At 56.4% G+C, this 13,417-nt stretch overlaps 1 protein-coding gene across 1 annotated transcript in view; it reads left to right on the forward strand.

Annotated features, from left to right (window-relative positions):
• Window positions 1-3,088: 3,088 nt before the first annotated feature.
• The window catches only part of SLC6A3 (solute carrier family 6 member 3), a 29,887-nt gene continuing 19,558 nt past the window's right edge, over window positions 3,089-13,417 (forward strand). Inside the window, exons 1-4 of the mRNA XM_058563515.1 lie at window positions 3,089-3,384; window positions 4,907-5,038; window positions 10,255-10,477; window positions 13,136-13,274. Of these exons, the coding sequence (XP_058419498.1) occupies window positions 3,099-3,384; window positions 4,907-5,038; window positions 10,255-10,477; window positions 13,136-13,274 (780 nt within the window). The 5' untranslated portion in view covers window positions 3,089-3,098. The remainder of the gene's footprint in view (window positions 3,385-4,906; window positions 5,039-10,254; window positions 10,478-13,135; window positions 13,275-13,417) is intronic.

A 13,417-nucleotide genomic window follows, 5' to 3' on the forward strand; every position in this document is an offset into this window, starting at 1 on the left:
TGGGGACTCCATTTCTCCGCATCGTGAATGTAAAATCTTGCCGGCGTCATCTCGGCAAAGATTAAGAGTCCGTTCAGTCCCGACCGCCGTGGCTTTCCAGGCCTGTCTGCCGAGATCGTTTCCGAGCGAGCGGGATCCGAGCCCCTGGTTCCAACCGATGCGCGCTCGATGCGGACAAAGCGCAGCGACGATCCGCTCCTCGCACCGACGCCGCCCGGACACCCAGTCCTGCGCGGGGGCGGCGCTCAGGCCACAGAGGGACTCGCGTCTCCGCAGCCTGGACTTGGCCGACGATCTGGTACCTCGGGGCTCAGAGGCCGGAGCGCGGTGCCCGAGGAGGGAGGGCCCCGGGCAAGGTCCTGAGCCGGCCGGTCACCCCAGGGGCAGGGGATGCGGACCGGACATCACCGCCCGACCATGAATCACCGCCCTGCCGGCCATCCCAGCTCCGCGCAGGACTGGGGCCGGGGAGAGATGTCCCAAGGGCACCGGCCTCGGGAAGGGCCGCCGAAGGGGAGGAGTCGGTACAGCGCGATGTAGGGACGGAGTCGGTGGAGCGGGGTAGCCGTGGGCAAGGATCGGTGCAGCTGCGGGGCAGGGGGTTCCCGCGCGCCCGCCGCCCGGCTCCCTCCCCGCCAGCATGCTCCTCCCCGGCTGCGCCGGGCCAAGCCATGGGTGGGCGGCGGGAGCCCAGAAGGCAGATACGGGTGCTCGGGGCAGCCCTGGGTGATGCGGATGAGGATAGGAAGGAGACTTAGACCGTTCCCGCCAGGACTCTGACCGTCTTGGTCCTGCGACGCCTGGGACCCAGAGATGTCACCGCTCCCACGCGTCCAAGGCTCCAGGACGCACAAGACCTCGGGCAGAGCGCTTTGCTGGCCGCAGACTGGTGGCCACCGCCTTCTCCCCGCTGTCTGGGTCCCGGGGGCGGGGTGCAGGGGCGCGGCCGGGGCTAGTCCTCCGCCCACCCGGGGCGACGAGGAGGCGGAGCCAGGGCGGGCGGGCACCCCGGACACTGCAGGCGGGGAGGAGCAGGGCGGGCCCAGCGACAAGATAAGAGCCCAGAGGCCGCGACCGCCCAGCGCAGCAGGACCCGAGCCGAGCTTTCGCGCACACTGGGCGGCGGGGCCCCAGCGCAGAGCCGAGGCCGGGCGGGCAGGTAAGACAGGGGCACCGCCGTGGGCACCTCCCCGCGCAGCCTCGGGGCGCATCGCTCCCTCCGCGGACCCCAAAGGCTGCGGCTGAGGGGCGCCGGGTAGGGGCGGTCACCGTCAGGGGGCGCCGCGTCCCGGGGACGGCGGAGTCTCCAAAACTCATCAACAGTCGGGGCTGCACAGCGCGCTGCAACAGTGGCATGCGAGACCTTAAGGCTGTCGGTGCTAAGAGATGTGTGCACGAGACGGGGACGCGGGGCTGATGCGCGCCCCGGTGGCCCTGGCCCGGCCCTGCCTCAGGCTCGCGGGCGTGGGGCGGCCGTCCCCGGAGTCCCTGCCGCGCCGGCACCAGGGGGGCGTGCGAGCTTATGGCTGAATCCTCCGTGTTGAACCAGACGCGACGCAGAGGGAGGCGGACCTGGGCGAAGCGGACCCCAGATCCGATCCGGGTGGTTTTCTCGATCAACGCTTCATCTCGCAGGGTTCGTCTTTAATCTCTAAGATCTGAGCGGGGGCGCGGAGCTGCGGGCCTCTGTGCGTCCAAGCCGACCGCGGGGAAGGACGGGCGCGAAGGGTAGTTTATCAGCCAGCTCTGTTCCTCCTTCCGGGCTCAGTGAGGAAAGACGCTTTCTAAGAGGCCACGTTTTGCTTTCTTTACCCAAATCTGGTCTCTGAGGCGGGTTTCAGGAGTGGGATCTGCTCAGCCCCGATACTGAGGGTGGGCTTCCGGGGCAGGCGTCCCCAATGGGCTGGCAAGGGCGGTAGTCAGAGCAAGATGGCTGGGACAGGCTGTCTCTACAACTCCAGCCCACTCCAGCTGGACCCCACTGCAGGCCAGGCAGTGGCCTGCTCCGAAGCCACGGCCACCCCTTTGGCCACCTCTTCCTGGTGGTTTTCGCACATCTCAGGAATGTGGTGATGAGTTTGTCACCCGGAGGTGAAAGGGCCACAGAGCAGTGGTGCATAAAATAACTTATGTTGTGAGTTTTTGTTCAAACTTGCATGAAGAGGAGAATTATCCCATTACAGCTGCCATCCTGCTCCCTTCTGCTTCAGCCTGTGTGTGTGTGTGTGCGTGTGTGAGTGTACGCATGTGTGTGTGTACATTTGAAACAATGCTGATGGATCCAAATGCCAGAAGTCATATTTGAAGCTGCTCTTGGCTGTGACGGTGTGTGATTTCTTCTGTTCTTGATTATGTTCCCCCTGGGGTTAGGACAGTGATTTGACAATTTCCCTGGTAAAGTTGCTGAGTGTGGGGGCTAGTCTGCCCCTTCGGTAGGTCCTGGCGGGGTGCTCTTGTCCCCGACTGACTCTCCCAGGTGGGTCCCGTGAGTCACAAGGCAACAGGTGGTGTGGGCCATGCAGGCACTCCTTGAGGAAACTGTTGTGATCATTATATTTAAACTTTGAATTACTGTGGCTGATTTTGGTTATAGAAAATTTGCTCCTTACTTTTATTGTTGAGTATAAAGAACACATATGCACTGTTATAACGACTTACTACTGGATGCTATTTGAAGATTGTGAAATGACTCCCTGGGAATGGTGGGGAGGGCGGAGGTGACATCTTGCATTATTATTGAAAGCAAAGTTAGAGATTACACAGTATTGCACTTTGATAGGGACGGAGATGGGTGGTGGGGAAAGAGGGAGCAAAGCAGCCTCTGTCCTGGGGTTTCCTGGCTCCTCTCCCCCAGCTCCCACGAGGAGAACTAGCTCATCTCTGACTGTCCTCAGCCCTGGCTGTGTCATCTTAGGTGCTTGGAATGTATTTGTTCCACCCCAAGGAAACGAATGTAAGTGCCTGAGATTGCTGGTCTTGCCACTGGGTGCATCTGCAGTTCTGCTCCTAAATCATTGCATGCTTGTGTGTGTTTATTTTTCATGCTGGCTGAAGACCAGGAGGGAAGAAGCACAGAATTCCTGGAGTCCAGTCTAACCATGAACAGGAGCAAATGCTCCGTGGGACTGATGTCCTCCATGGTGGCCCCAGCTAAGGAGCCCAACACCATGGGCCTGAAGGCAGTGGAGCTCGTCCTGGTCAAGGAGCAAAATGGGGTGCAGCTCACGAACTCCACCCTCATCAACCCCCCCCAGACCCCCGTGGAGGCGCAAGAGCGGGAGACCTGGAGCAAGAAGGTCGACTTCCTCCTCTCGGTGGTCGGCTTCGCGGTGGACCTGGCCAATGTCTGGCGCTTCCCTTACCTGTGCTACAAAAACGGCGGGGGTGAGTCTGGACCCAGCCCCCGCTCCCGGCGCCCCTGCTGGGCTGGAGCCCGCAGCAGCTGGAGGCGCTTTTGAGAAACGCTCGCACTGGCAAGATAACACTGTCTTTCGTGTGAGGTGGGGCTCCCAACTTAGCATTAGCGGGGGCAGGCTTCCCCAGGTGGGTGTCACAAAACCATAGGAGCAGAGCTCAGAGTGGTGTCCTTCCATGTCTGCACCTCACAGCGGAGGACACTGAGGCCAGGGCAGCAGAAACCAAGAGCTGGTGGTTGGAGGCGCCATGGCTCGGCCTCCTGTCCCCAAAGGTGATTTTCACTGTGGAAAGAAAATGCTCAAAGACTCAAAGAGAGGGTATCTTTGGTCAACTTAAATGATGTTTACAAAGTGTGTGGAGGCCCTTGAACCTGGAGTGGTGGACGATGCCCTGGAAATGTGCCCTTCTGCCTGCCGCGTTCCCCTTGCTCCCTGAACTCGACCAGACCTAGGACCACGGCTGTCCCTGGACCCAGGGCAGAAAGCTAAGATGAGGGGCAGGGTCACCCAAACAATTCAGGTTGAGAAGCCAGTTAAGTTGGTGCTCATTTCCCATGAGCCCTCCAGACGCCTCCACTTCCCCTGCCGGCCTCCCTAACTCACTGGTCACTATACTGCACACGTGAAGGGCTCTGGACCTCCTTGACTCACTGGTCACTGCTGCACATGTGGAGGGCTCTGGGCCTCCCCACTCCCTGGTCACTGCCCTGCATACGTGGAGGGCTTTGGAAGAGTCTTGGGGAGGGCCTTCCCACTGCCCCTGAGTAGGTTGGTGTTGCCTTGCCCGTCACGAGGCCTAAGCAGGTACAATAAGTTGCCCAAAGACAGATGGAGCTGTGGGGTCTCCCTGCCTGCCCCCCATCCCAGGAGCAGAGCCGTTTTAGGGCTCCCCCTTATTTGAGGCAGAGCAGGTGGGCTTTGGGAGGCAGAGCCCGTGGGGCCTTGAACTTTGTGCCGGGGTGGGGCACAGCTCCAGGAGGAGCAAGGCGCTACCCTGGAGGGACTCTGGCCCCTTGGGCAGCACCTGACAGCAGAGCCTCAGCGTGGCCCCGAAGGGAGGCAGGCTGTGAAGGACAGAACGCAACCCTCATAGGGCTGGAGTTGGGAGCACAGATCCCAGAGGATTCAGAACTCAAGAGGGGCGTTTCCACAGAGGAGCAAGAGGGGCAGAGGCCAGGCCCTCAGGGCAGGCGGGCAGGGGCCACAGCCAGGAGCAAAGCGGCAGCACAGGCAGGGCCTGTCTGCTCTACTCTCCGTGACTGCATAACTCGGGGAGGGGGGGCTCCAGTAGGGATGTGTCAGGGCGCTGGTGACAGTGGGGCCAGGCATGGAGGTAGGGGCGCACCCAGCCCAGCCTGTGACTTCTCTTTGGAGGGTGTCCATGCGGGGAGCTCCAGAGAGAAGCAGAGATGGGGGTGACGTGCCTGGTCAGCTGCAGAGACGGCAGGCGGCCCCTCCGCGGCACAGGCTGAGTGTGCTGTCGTCCACAGGCGCCTTCCTGGTACCGTACCTGCTCTTCATGGTCATCGCGGGCATGCCGCTTTTCTACATGGAGCTGGCCCTCGGGCAGTTCAACAGGGAGGGCGCCGCCGGCGTCTGGAAGATTTGCCCCATCCTGAAAGGTAACTGGGCGCCTCCATGCACCCTGGAGGGACGTAGGCCAGGGCGGCAGCTCTGGACCAGTCATGTGCATCCCGTTCTGCTTTGCTAGATAACTATGCGCGTGGACACACCATTTTAACTGTGGTGCTGCCTTACAGATCTGTAATGACCAAGGATTCCAGAGTGTATCCTCTTGCTCCCAGGTGAGGCCATCCTGCAATTCCCTAGTGGTGCTATTTTGTCAAGGTGTTAAAGGCAGATAAGATAAAACACCCATCTACCCATCTGTAGTGTATCATCTGTCTATCCATCATTTATCTCTCTATCTACCTATCTGTCTATCATCCATATCTGTCTATCTATCTACCTATCTATCTACCTATCATCTATCTATCTATCAATTCATCATCTATCTATGTATCTACCGTTCATCTCTCTATCATCTGTCTAGCTATCTATCATCCATATCTATCTATCTACCTACTTATCTATCCATCTATCATCTATCATCTGTCCATCATCTATCATCCATATCCACCTATCTATATCTATCTATCAATCAATCATCTATCTACTATCATCTATCTATCTACCTATCATCTATCTATCTACCTACCTATCATCCATATCTAGCTATCTATTTATCTACCTACTTATCTATCATCTATCTATCATATATCCATCATCTATCATCCATATCTACCTATCTATTAATCTGTCTATCCTCTATCTATCTACCTATCATCTGTCTATCTATCTATCCATCCATCCATTTGTATTAGTTTGTTAAGGCTGCTGTACAAAGTACCACAGACTGAGTGGCTTAAATAATAGACATTTATTGTCTCAGTTCTGGAGGCTAGAAGTCTAAGATCAAGGTGTTGGTGAGGTTGGTTCCTTCTGAGGGCTGTGAGGAAGAATCTGTTCCAGGCCTCTCTCCTTGGCTTATAGATGACCATCTTCTCCCTGTGTCTTCACACCGTCTTCCCTCTCTGTGTGTCTCTATATCCAAATTTCCCTTTTTATAGGGAAATCTGTCATATCGGACTAGGGCCCACTCTAATGACCTCATTTTAACTTGATTACCTCTGTAAAGACTGTCTCCAAATGAAGTCACGTTCTGAGGTACTGAGGGTTAGAACTTCAACAAATGAATTTTGGAGGGACACAATTCAACCCATAACACTATCTATCTATCTATCTGTCTATCTAATCATCCATCTATCTATCCATCTATCTAGCGATCCTCTATCATCTATTTATCATGTATCAATCAACCATCTATCGTCTATCAATCATTTATCATCTACGTATCTGTCTATCATCTATCATAACTATCTATTATCTATCTGTCTATCTATGTATCGTGTATCTATCAACCATCTATCATCCACCTATCTATCATCTGTCTACCTACCTAACCATCTATTTACCATCTATCTAACTATCTAGTTATCCATTGAGGCTTCCAGGCTGCCCTGGTGCCATGAGGCAAAGACCTCGTGCTGACCCCAGGGCGTGCCTGGTGACTAACCCTTCCACGGTCACCTCACTCCATCCTCAGGGAGCCCTGGTGAAGCCCACCGTGCACTGTCTCGTCTCAGAGGTGCAGCACTGAGGACAGGAGGGACTGAGTAACTCGCCCCGTTGCCCCATCAGGGGCAGGGCAGGATTCAACCCCAGACCTGTCTGACTGCCCAGCCTAGCCTCTGGTCCCGCCTGCCCACTGGGCCAAGGCCATGTCCCAGGAGCTGGTGGCCCAGGGAGAATTCCAGGACCTTCCTCAAAGAGACACAAGGAGGCGCCTGCTTTAGACAACTGGCTTCATTAAGAAAATGGCCATTAAAAGATCATTCTTTGGATTTTCTCAGAAGTTCTTGCAAAGTTGGCGTGCTTGAGGAGAGCAGAAGCCCAGTTGTCTCCCAGGACGCGCTGTGGATGGGTCAGTGGGCTTATGCTCAGAGTCAGCAACTGATCCTGCCTCAGGGGTGAGAATGTCTCACAGCTGCCGAGGTCGTCTCCGAGGGGAGGACGTGGCCCTCGCAGCAGTGGAAGCGCTAACTGGCCAGGCGTGAGGGCTCCTGCCAGGCGCTGTCTGCTCTTCCTTCTTGATGGCCTGCTTGGTGAATCTTAAGATGTTAGCAGTTTTTTCCTAGGCTAACTGACTCACAGGCCCACCCTAGAATGGAGCTACAGAGAGACCTCCCTGCCCACGGCTCCCCACACGCATCTTCAGAGCCATGGAGGGACAACTCTGAGTTCAGGAGCCGGGTGCCGGCGTCCCCTTTGCGGGTTTGCACACAGAAGTCAAAGCTTAAATGTGTTGCCTGAAGCTCACCTCACGCCATCATCGTTTCCCGGCGGAAGCCAGGCACCTCTTAGCAACAAATGCGCCTGTCGAGTTGGACATTTCAGCGTCTGTTGGCTGGCACAGTGTTGATCTGTCCAGGGCAGTGAACCCAGACTAACAGTTCAAGACAGAGATGAGTCCATCGTGTTCTCCCCGGCTCTGCTGGGCAGCACGAACGTGTCACGCGGTCATGGCTGAGATGAACTCACATTCTGGTCAGTATTTATACAGCATTAAAGTGCCAAGTCAGAAATTAAGCATGCCCACCCTCAAGTGACTGTCCTGGGCACACGTTGAGGAAGGATGCCTCCACCGCGAGCAGACCAGGTGATGCAAAGTCCGAGTCTCTGGATGTCCGAGAATCGCCCTTCACGTCTCAGTGTGTCAGGTTCTTACGGGACACGACCCCGGGCCCCCACCTCCCACCGAGGAGTCTGGTGCTGAGTCAAAGAAATCCGCCTCTTTCCGGGGTGCCCAAGAGAGGCAGGGTTTGGGGAGGGCCTGCGGGAGAGAGAAAGAATGATGACCCCAAGGGGTGTGTGTTACAGTTTATAAAACGTCAGTAAACGATTTCCGGGGATTTCAAAGCGCTACTTGATCCTGACAAGTTTGGGTTAAGACAGGAAACCTGACTCCATGGGGATGAACGTCGGCCCCACTGTAGAGGAGTGGAGGGTGTAGACGCGGGCATTTCTCCACACTCCCATGGACGTGTCAGAACCTGGAGGGAAGGTCATGTGGACGTGCGTGTTCAGGAATCTGCTCCTTGTCCAGCCCCACATGCACGCTCTCACGTCCCGTGAGAACATGGTTTCCCAACAGCACAGCTTCCTGACAACACGGCTTCATGACAACATGGCTGCCTGGGTGAGTTCACTGTCAATCACAACCCAGGCTCTCTCCTAAGGAACTCAGTGAGCAGAACTGCAATAAAGAATTATTTGATATTGACCAATTCCACACTGGAGAAGGCCTTCTAAAGGAAACAGTTTTGGTTCTATCACCACTGCTACTAAGCACGTTTTCCAAGAGGGATTTCACGCCAGGGACTGTCCTCTTTTAGGCCACTCCTGATACTGGATCTGCTTCATACATATACATACATAAATTCTAGTGCCTCTCTTTTTGTTTTCAGGGTAGGGAGAGAATTTTAATGAAGTGCCCTGAGCATGAAAATAGCTTCTCCTAAGGGTGATACCCATAAAAAACAACCCAAGCCACTCCCTGCAGAAGTCACCTTAAAGGCATGCTCCACTCCAGGCCACAAGCAGGCAAGACAGGGCACAGCATCTAACCAGGTTTTAATGAAGTACGTTAAAGTTATAGCCCAAACTAATCCAATCAACAAAGCTGAGAAGGAATGTTGAAACAAAAGAACTCTGCATGGAGCTTAATAAAGTGAACCACGGTAGCAAGAATGTGACAGTGCTTGTCTAGCGTGGGATAAGGAGGAGCTCCTTGACCAACAGTAAGAGGTCTTCTAACTGCCGGACCCATCTGCCCACTATAGTCAGGATGACTTAGCTCCAAAGACTGCTCACCACTCTGTTCTGCTCCAGTTTAGCAGGAGCCAGGAGTCCCTCAATGACTCGTCCCAAATCCCAGGTTTTGTGATCCTGGGAAGGGCACTCTGAAAGGCCCTGGGTGGCCCTAGTAGGCTCTGGATGGTTGTGTATGACGCTGTGTGGCCCTGGATGGTCAGTAATGGCCCTGAGTGACCCTGAGATACCCTGGCTTGTCATACATGGCACTGGGTGGTCCTTGATAGTCTTAGATGGCCCTGGGTGACCCTAGGAGGCCCTGGATGGTCATGTATGGCCCTGGAAGACCCTGGATAGTCATGCATGGGCCTGAGTGGCCCTAGGAGACCCTGGATGGTCATATATGGCTCTGGGTGGCCCTTGATGGTCTTGGATGGCCTTGGGAAACACCAGGAGGTCTTGGATGGTCATGTATGACCCTAGGAGACCTTGGATGGTCATGAATGGTCCTGGGTGACGTTGGGTGGCTCCAGGTAGCTATGAATGAACCCAGATGATTCTGTTGACCCTGGGTAGTCTAGAGAGAGTCATGAGTAGCTATGGGAGGCCCTGAATGGCCCTGGATGGGTCTAGGTAGCCCTAGAGAGCATGGATGGTCTTGGATGCCCTTGATGATCTTGGATGAGCCTCAGTGGCTGTGGATGGCCATGGAGTTGTCCTTCAGTGACTATCAATGGCTCTAGGTGTCCCTGGATGGCTCTGAGAGACACTGCGTATTCCTGGGTGACCCTGGATGACCTTCTACGGCTCTGTTGGCATGGGTGGGCCTGGACATCCCTTCATGACCCTTAATGGTTTGAGGGTGGCCTTTCTTGACTCTTTGTGGTGCTATGTATCCTTGGGTGCCCTTAGAGGGCCCTGGGTGGCCCTGGGTGGCCATGGGTGACTATGGATGATTCTGATGGTTTTGCATGGCCAGTCGCCCTGGAAACCCTGGGTTGGGTTGCCCCGGCTGACCCAGAGTGGCTCTAGGTGACCTTGAGTGAGCCTGGATGACCCTAGTTGATCCTGTGTGGCTGTGAGTGGTAGTGGGTATCCATAGATGGCCCTCAGTTATCTATATGTCTGTGGGTGACCTGGTTGTACCAAGAAGGCCCTAGATGACCCTACCTGTCTCTGGGTGGATGTAGATGGCCACAGATGGTTGTGGAAGGGTGCAGCCCTTCTCTGTGGCCACAGCATCATCTGGCATCTGCCCTTTCACGTCTTCCCCTGTGTGTTTAGAGACGTTGCCTGGTTTTAGGGTGGCAGCCAACAGCCAGCACGGGGTTGGAGATGCCGCCTGTAAGGGAACGTGGGAAGGGGCAGCTTGCTGAGGGTGGCTCTGTGCTCTCACCTGCCCTAGGCGTGGGCTTCGCGGTCATCCTCGTCTCGCTCTACGTCGGCTTCTTCTACAACGTCATCATCGCCTGGGCGCTGCACTACTTCTTCTCCTCCTTCACCACAGAGCTGCCGTGGGTCCACTGCAACAACACCTGGAACAGCCCCAGCTGCTCAGACACCCGCCCCAGCAACAGCTCGGGCCTCAACGACAGCTTCAGGACCACACCCGCCGCCGAGTACTTTGAGTAAGCGGGGGGTCCGCTCCTCTGGGTTGGTGACACTCCACTTGCCACGTCTGCCTAGGGAAGTGAAGGACGCAGGGCTGGGTACTGCATCAGCCACCCCACCCCGCCACCCCACAAGGGTGTGGAGAGGACCGGTCCCTTTCTTGTCCTGTGCCCAAATTCTGTTCCTTTAGGTTTCTGTGGTGCGTATATCTGAATCACACTTCTAGTGGCTCAGCAAAGCTATTGTGGAGTGAGTCTTTGGCAGGAATGGGAAACTGAACCGGCCTGTGGCTGCTCCGTCCTGCTCCCAGCAGCAGTTTGGGTTGGGAGGAGGCTGGCCAGAGACACCAGAGGCTGCATTGAAGGAAAGTGCTGGGGCCTGGGCCCTGGGGGCTCAGCGATCTCGTTCACCCTTCCCCTGCCCTTCCTCTGCATGTAGCTGAGGCCGAGCTCTCTCCAGAAAAGATGCTGCTCTGAGCATCGCTCAACCTCCATCCGCAGGAAACAGACCTTGTCTCCCAGGTTCACTGACCGTCTGCTCTTCCTGAGCTGCTCTTTTCTTCTTACAAACACAGCGTTAGTGCTTTCACAGTCCCTCCTCCATCCCCATGGCCAGCAGCCAGTCTGGTGTGCTGCTCCTGCCTCGCCTTGCCTGGCCCTGCTCAGCCCACACTGCTTGACCCCCACCACCTGCAGGCCTGTCCCTCTCCTCCAATCTGGTCTTCTCCGAATCTTTTTGGGACCTGGGTCAGCTCCTGCCGTCCCCTCCTTCGTCACCGTGTGGTCCAGTCCAGCCTGGAAGGGTGGTCACAGTCCCTGGGGGTGCGCCGTTTCCCCTTCTCGGAATCCAGACAGGTGCAAGAGAAATACTCACCGTGAGGAGCCACGCTCTGCCACGAGGCTGTCCCCGCCCTGAAAGATTCTGAACTGGGCTGTCACCCTGAGTTGAGTCGCACACTGTAGTTATGGAGACGTACGAATTCATGGACGTGAACAGGGCCACCCGGCTGGCCGGCAGGGTGGGTGGACCTGGGAGGCTGCAATGGTGTGAGTGTGTGCAGGTTCTGGCAGACCCTTCCCCAGGTCCACCTGCCCCTGGGCCCGGGCACCCGAGGCTGGCTTCCCCGTCCTGACTGAGGTGGCTTCTTTTAAAATGTGGCATTTGTCTCAGAGATGAGCAGCCATTCCCGTCAACTCCAAAATTTCACGTTGACTGTGATGTTCCTTTTTTGTGGCTACAATCTTACCTGCCTAGTTAGCTACATTCTATTGCTGTTTATATGTAAAAATGAGTTCAGTTACAACCTAGCCAAATGAAATCCAACCAATAAAAGTAAAATAATTCAGGTTTTAATAACAAGTAGGTTTTGCAAAACTTGTCTTGAGGTGAAAAACAGTGAGCTTAAAAACAAGGGCAGGCCCCGAGGCGCGACAGGACCCAGGGAGGCAGGCTCGGGGAGGGCAGGACCCAGCAGGGCAGGTGGGACCTAGCAGGCTTAGCAGTATCCCAGTGGTGACCTCACACTGTGCATACGGCTGACAGCACGAGGAGGCTCCCTTCTCTTCAGCAGGGGCCTTGAGCTCCGTGAAAAAGAGAGACTGATGGCGACAGTTTGCATGAGGCTGCGCTGAGTGAGTCGGGAGTGCTGAGGTGGGTTCTCTGCACCCGTCACGGCCTCCTCTACCACAAGACTGTGATTCTGGAGTTTGAAGACCCAAATTCCTCCAATGCAGCCCCGTGATGCCTGTGGCTGGTGGAAAGCTCTGGAAAGCTGGGGTCAGCCATGTTCTCCCACGGGCATCAGGATCATTTCCCTGGGACCTCAGCAGATGTGGGCAGTGACGGCTCCTTTCCTAACGTGGCTCCTCCACTTCCCGAGGCAGCAGCCCAGCCGTGGAGTTGGCATTGGCTCAGAGCCCCGACTGCGAGGGTGAGGCGGCAGGTGCAGGTGGACAAGACGGCACATGCCTTTCCCACAGGTGGTCACGAGGATCTAATGAGACCTGTGTGGAAACACGCCCGGGACCCCTGGCTGGCCCGCAGGGAGTGCCCCACCGGCCATTAGTTCTGTCTCCTTTCCACATGGCCTCGTATTCTGCCCTAATGATGGATTCCCTCCACAAGACGGGCTCTTGAGCATGCCTGGAGCAGAATCATCCGAGTCTGTTACCTGCGGGTCCTCCTGGAAGCGGCAGGAGCTGCGTGAGCGAGTGTCGGCAGCTGTCACCCTTGGGAACAGCGCAGGCGCCTGCGTGTCCTGCTTTGTTGCTCCAAGTCCGCTCAGCCTCATCCCTGCAAAGGGGCCCTGGCTGGTCCCATGGGCAACAGTGTGCACCACATCGCCCAGCACCTTCCTCTGGTTTCTGCAGCTCCTTTCCTTCAAAGACCCAAGGTGCCCGTTCCCTCCCCCGGCTCCAAAACACAGGGTGCTGAGGGTGAGGGGCCAGGCTGGGCTTCTGTGGGCTCCCAGCATGCTGCGGCCCGTCTTCTCCACTCTCCTGAAGGGTAGACCCTGCGTCTCAGCTGTGGGCCTGCCTTTTCGGCGGGGAGTCTGGTCCTGTCAGACTGGGTGCTTTCTGCTGTGCCAAGCTGGGGAGAGCGGTCTCTGGGCAAGCTCAGCTGTCCGGTTCCAGCTGTCCAGCCCTTCCAGAACCCCCATCTCCCTCCCTCTCCAGGCGCGGCGTGTTGCACCTCCACGAGAGCCGTGGCATTGATGACTTGGGCCCTCCCCGGTGGCAGCTCACGTTCTGCCTGGTCCTGGTCATCATCCTCCTGTACTTCAGCTTGTGGAAGGGAGTGAAGACTTCTGGGAAGGTGAGGCTACAGGCCTCGCCACCTGGGGAGTGGACATGTGGCTGTGGTTGGCGAATGAACAGGGGGCCGTGGTTGAGTTTAGGAGTGATTAGGGGGGTTGTGGTTGGATTGGGGAGTGGACAGGTGACCATTGTTGGGGAGTA

This window comes from Diceros bicornis, chromosome 20 (assembly GCF_020826845.1).
Source record: "Diceros bicornis minor isolate mBicDic1 chromosome 20, mDicBic1.mat.cur, whole genome shotgun sequence".
NCBI lineage: Eukaryota > Metazoa > Chordata > Mammalia > Perissodactyla > Rhinocerotidae > Diceros > Diceros bicornis.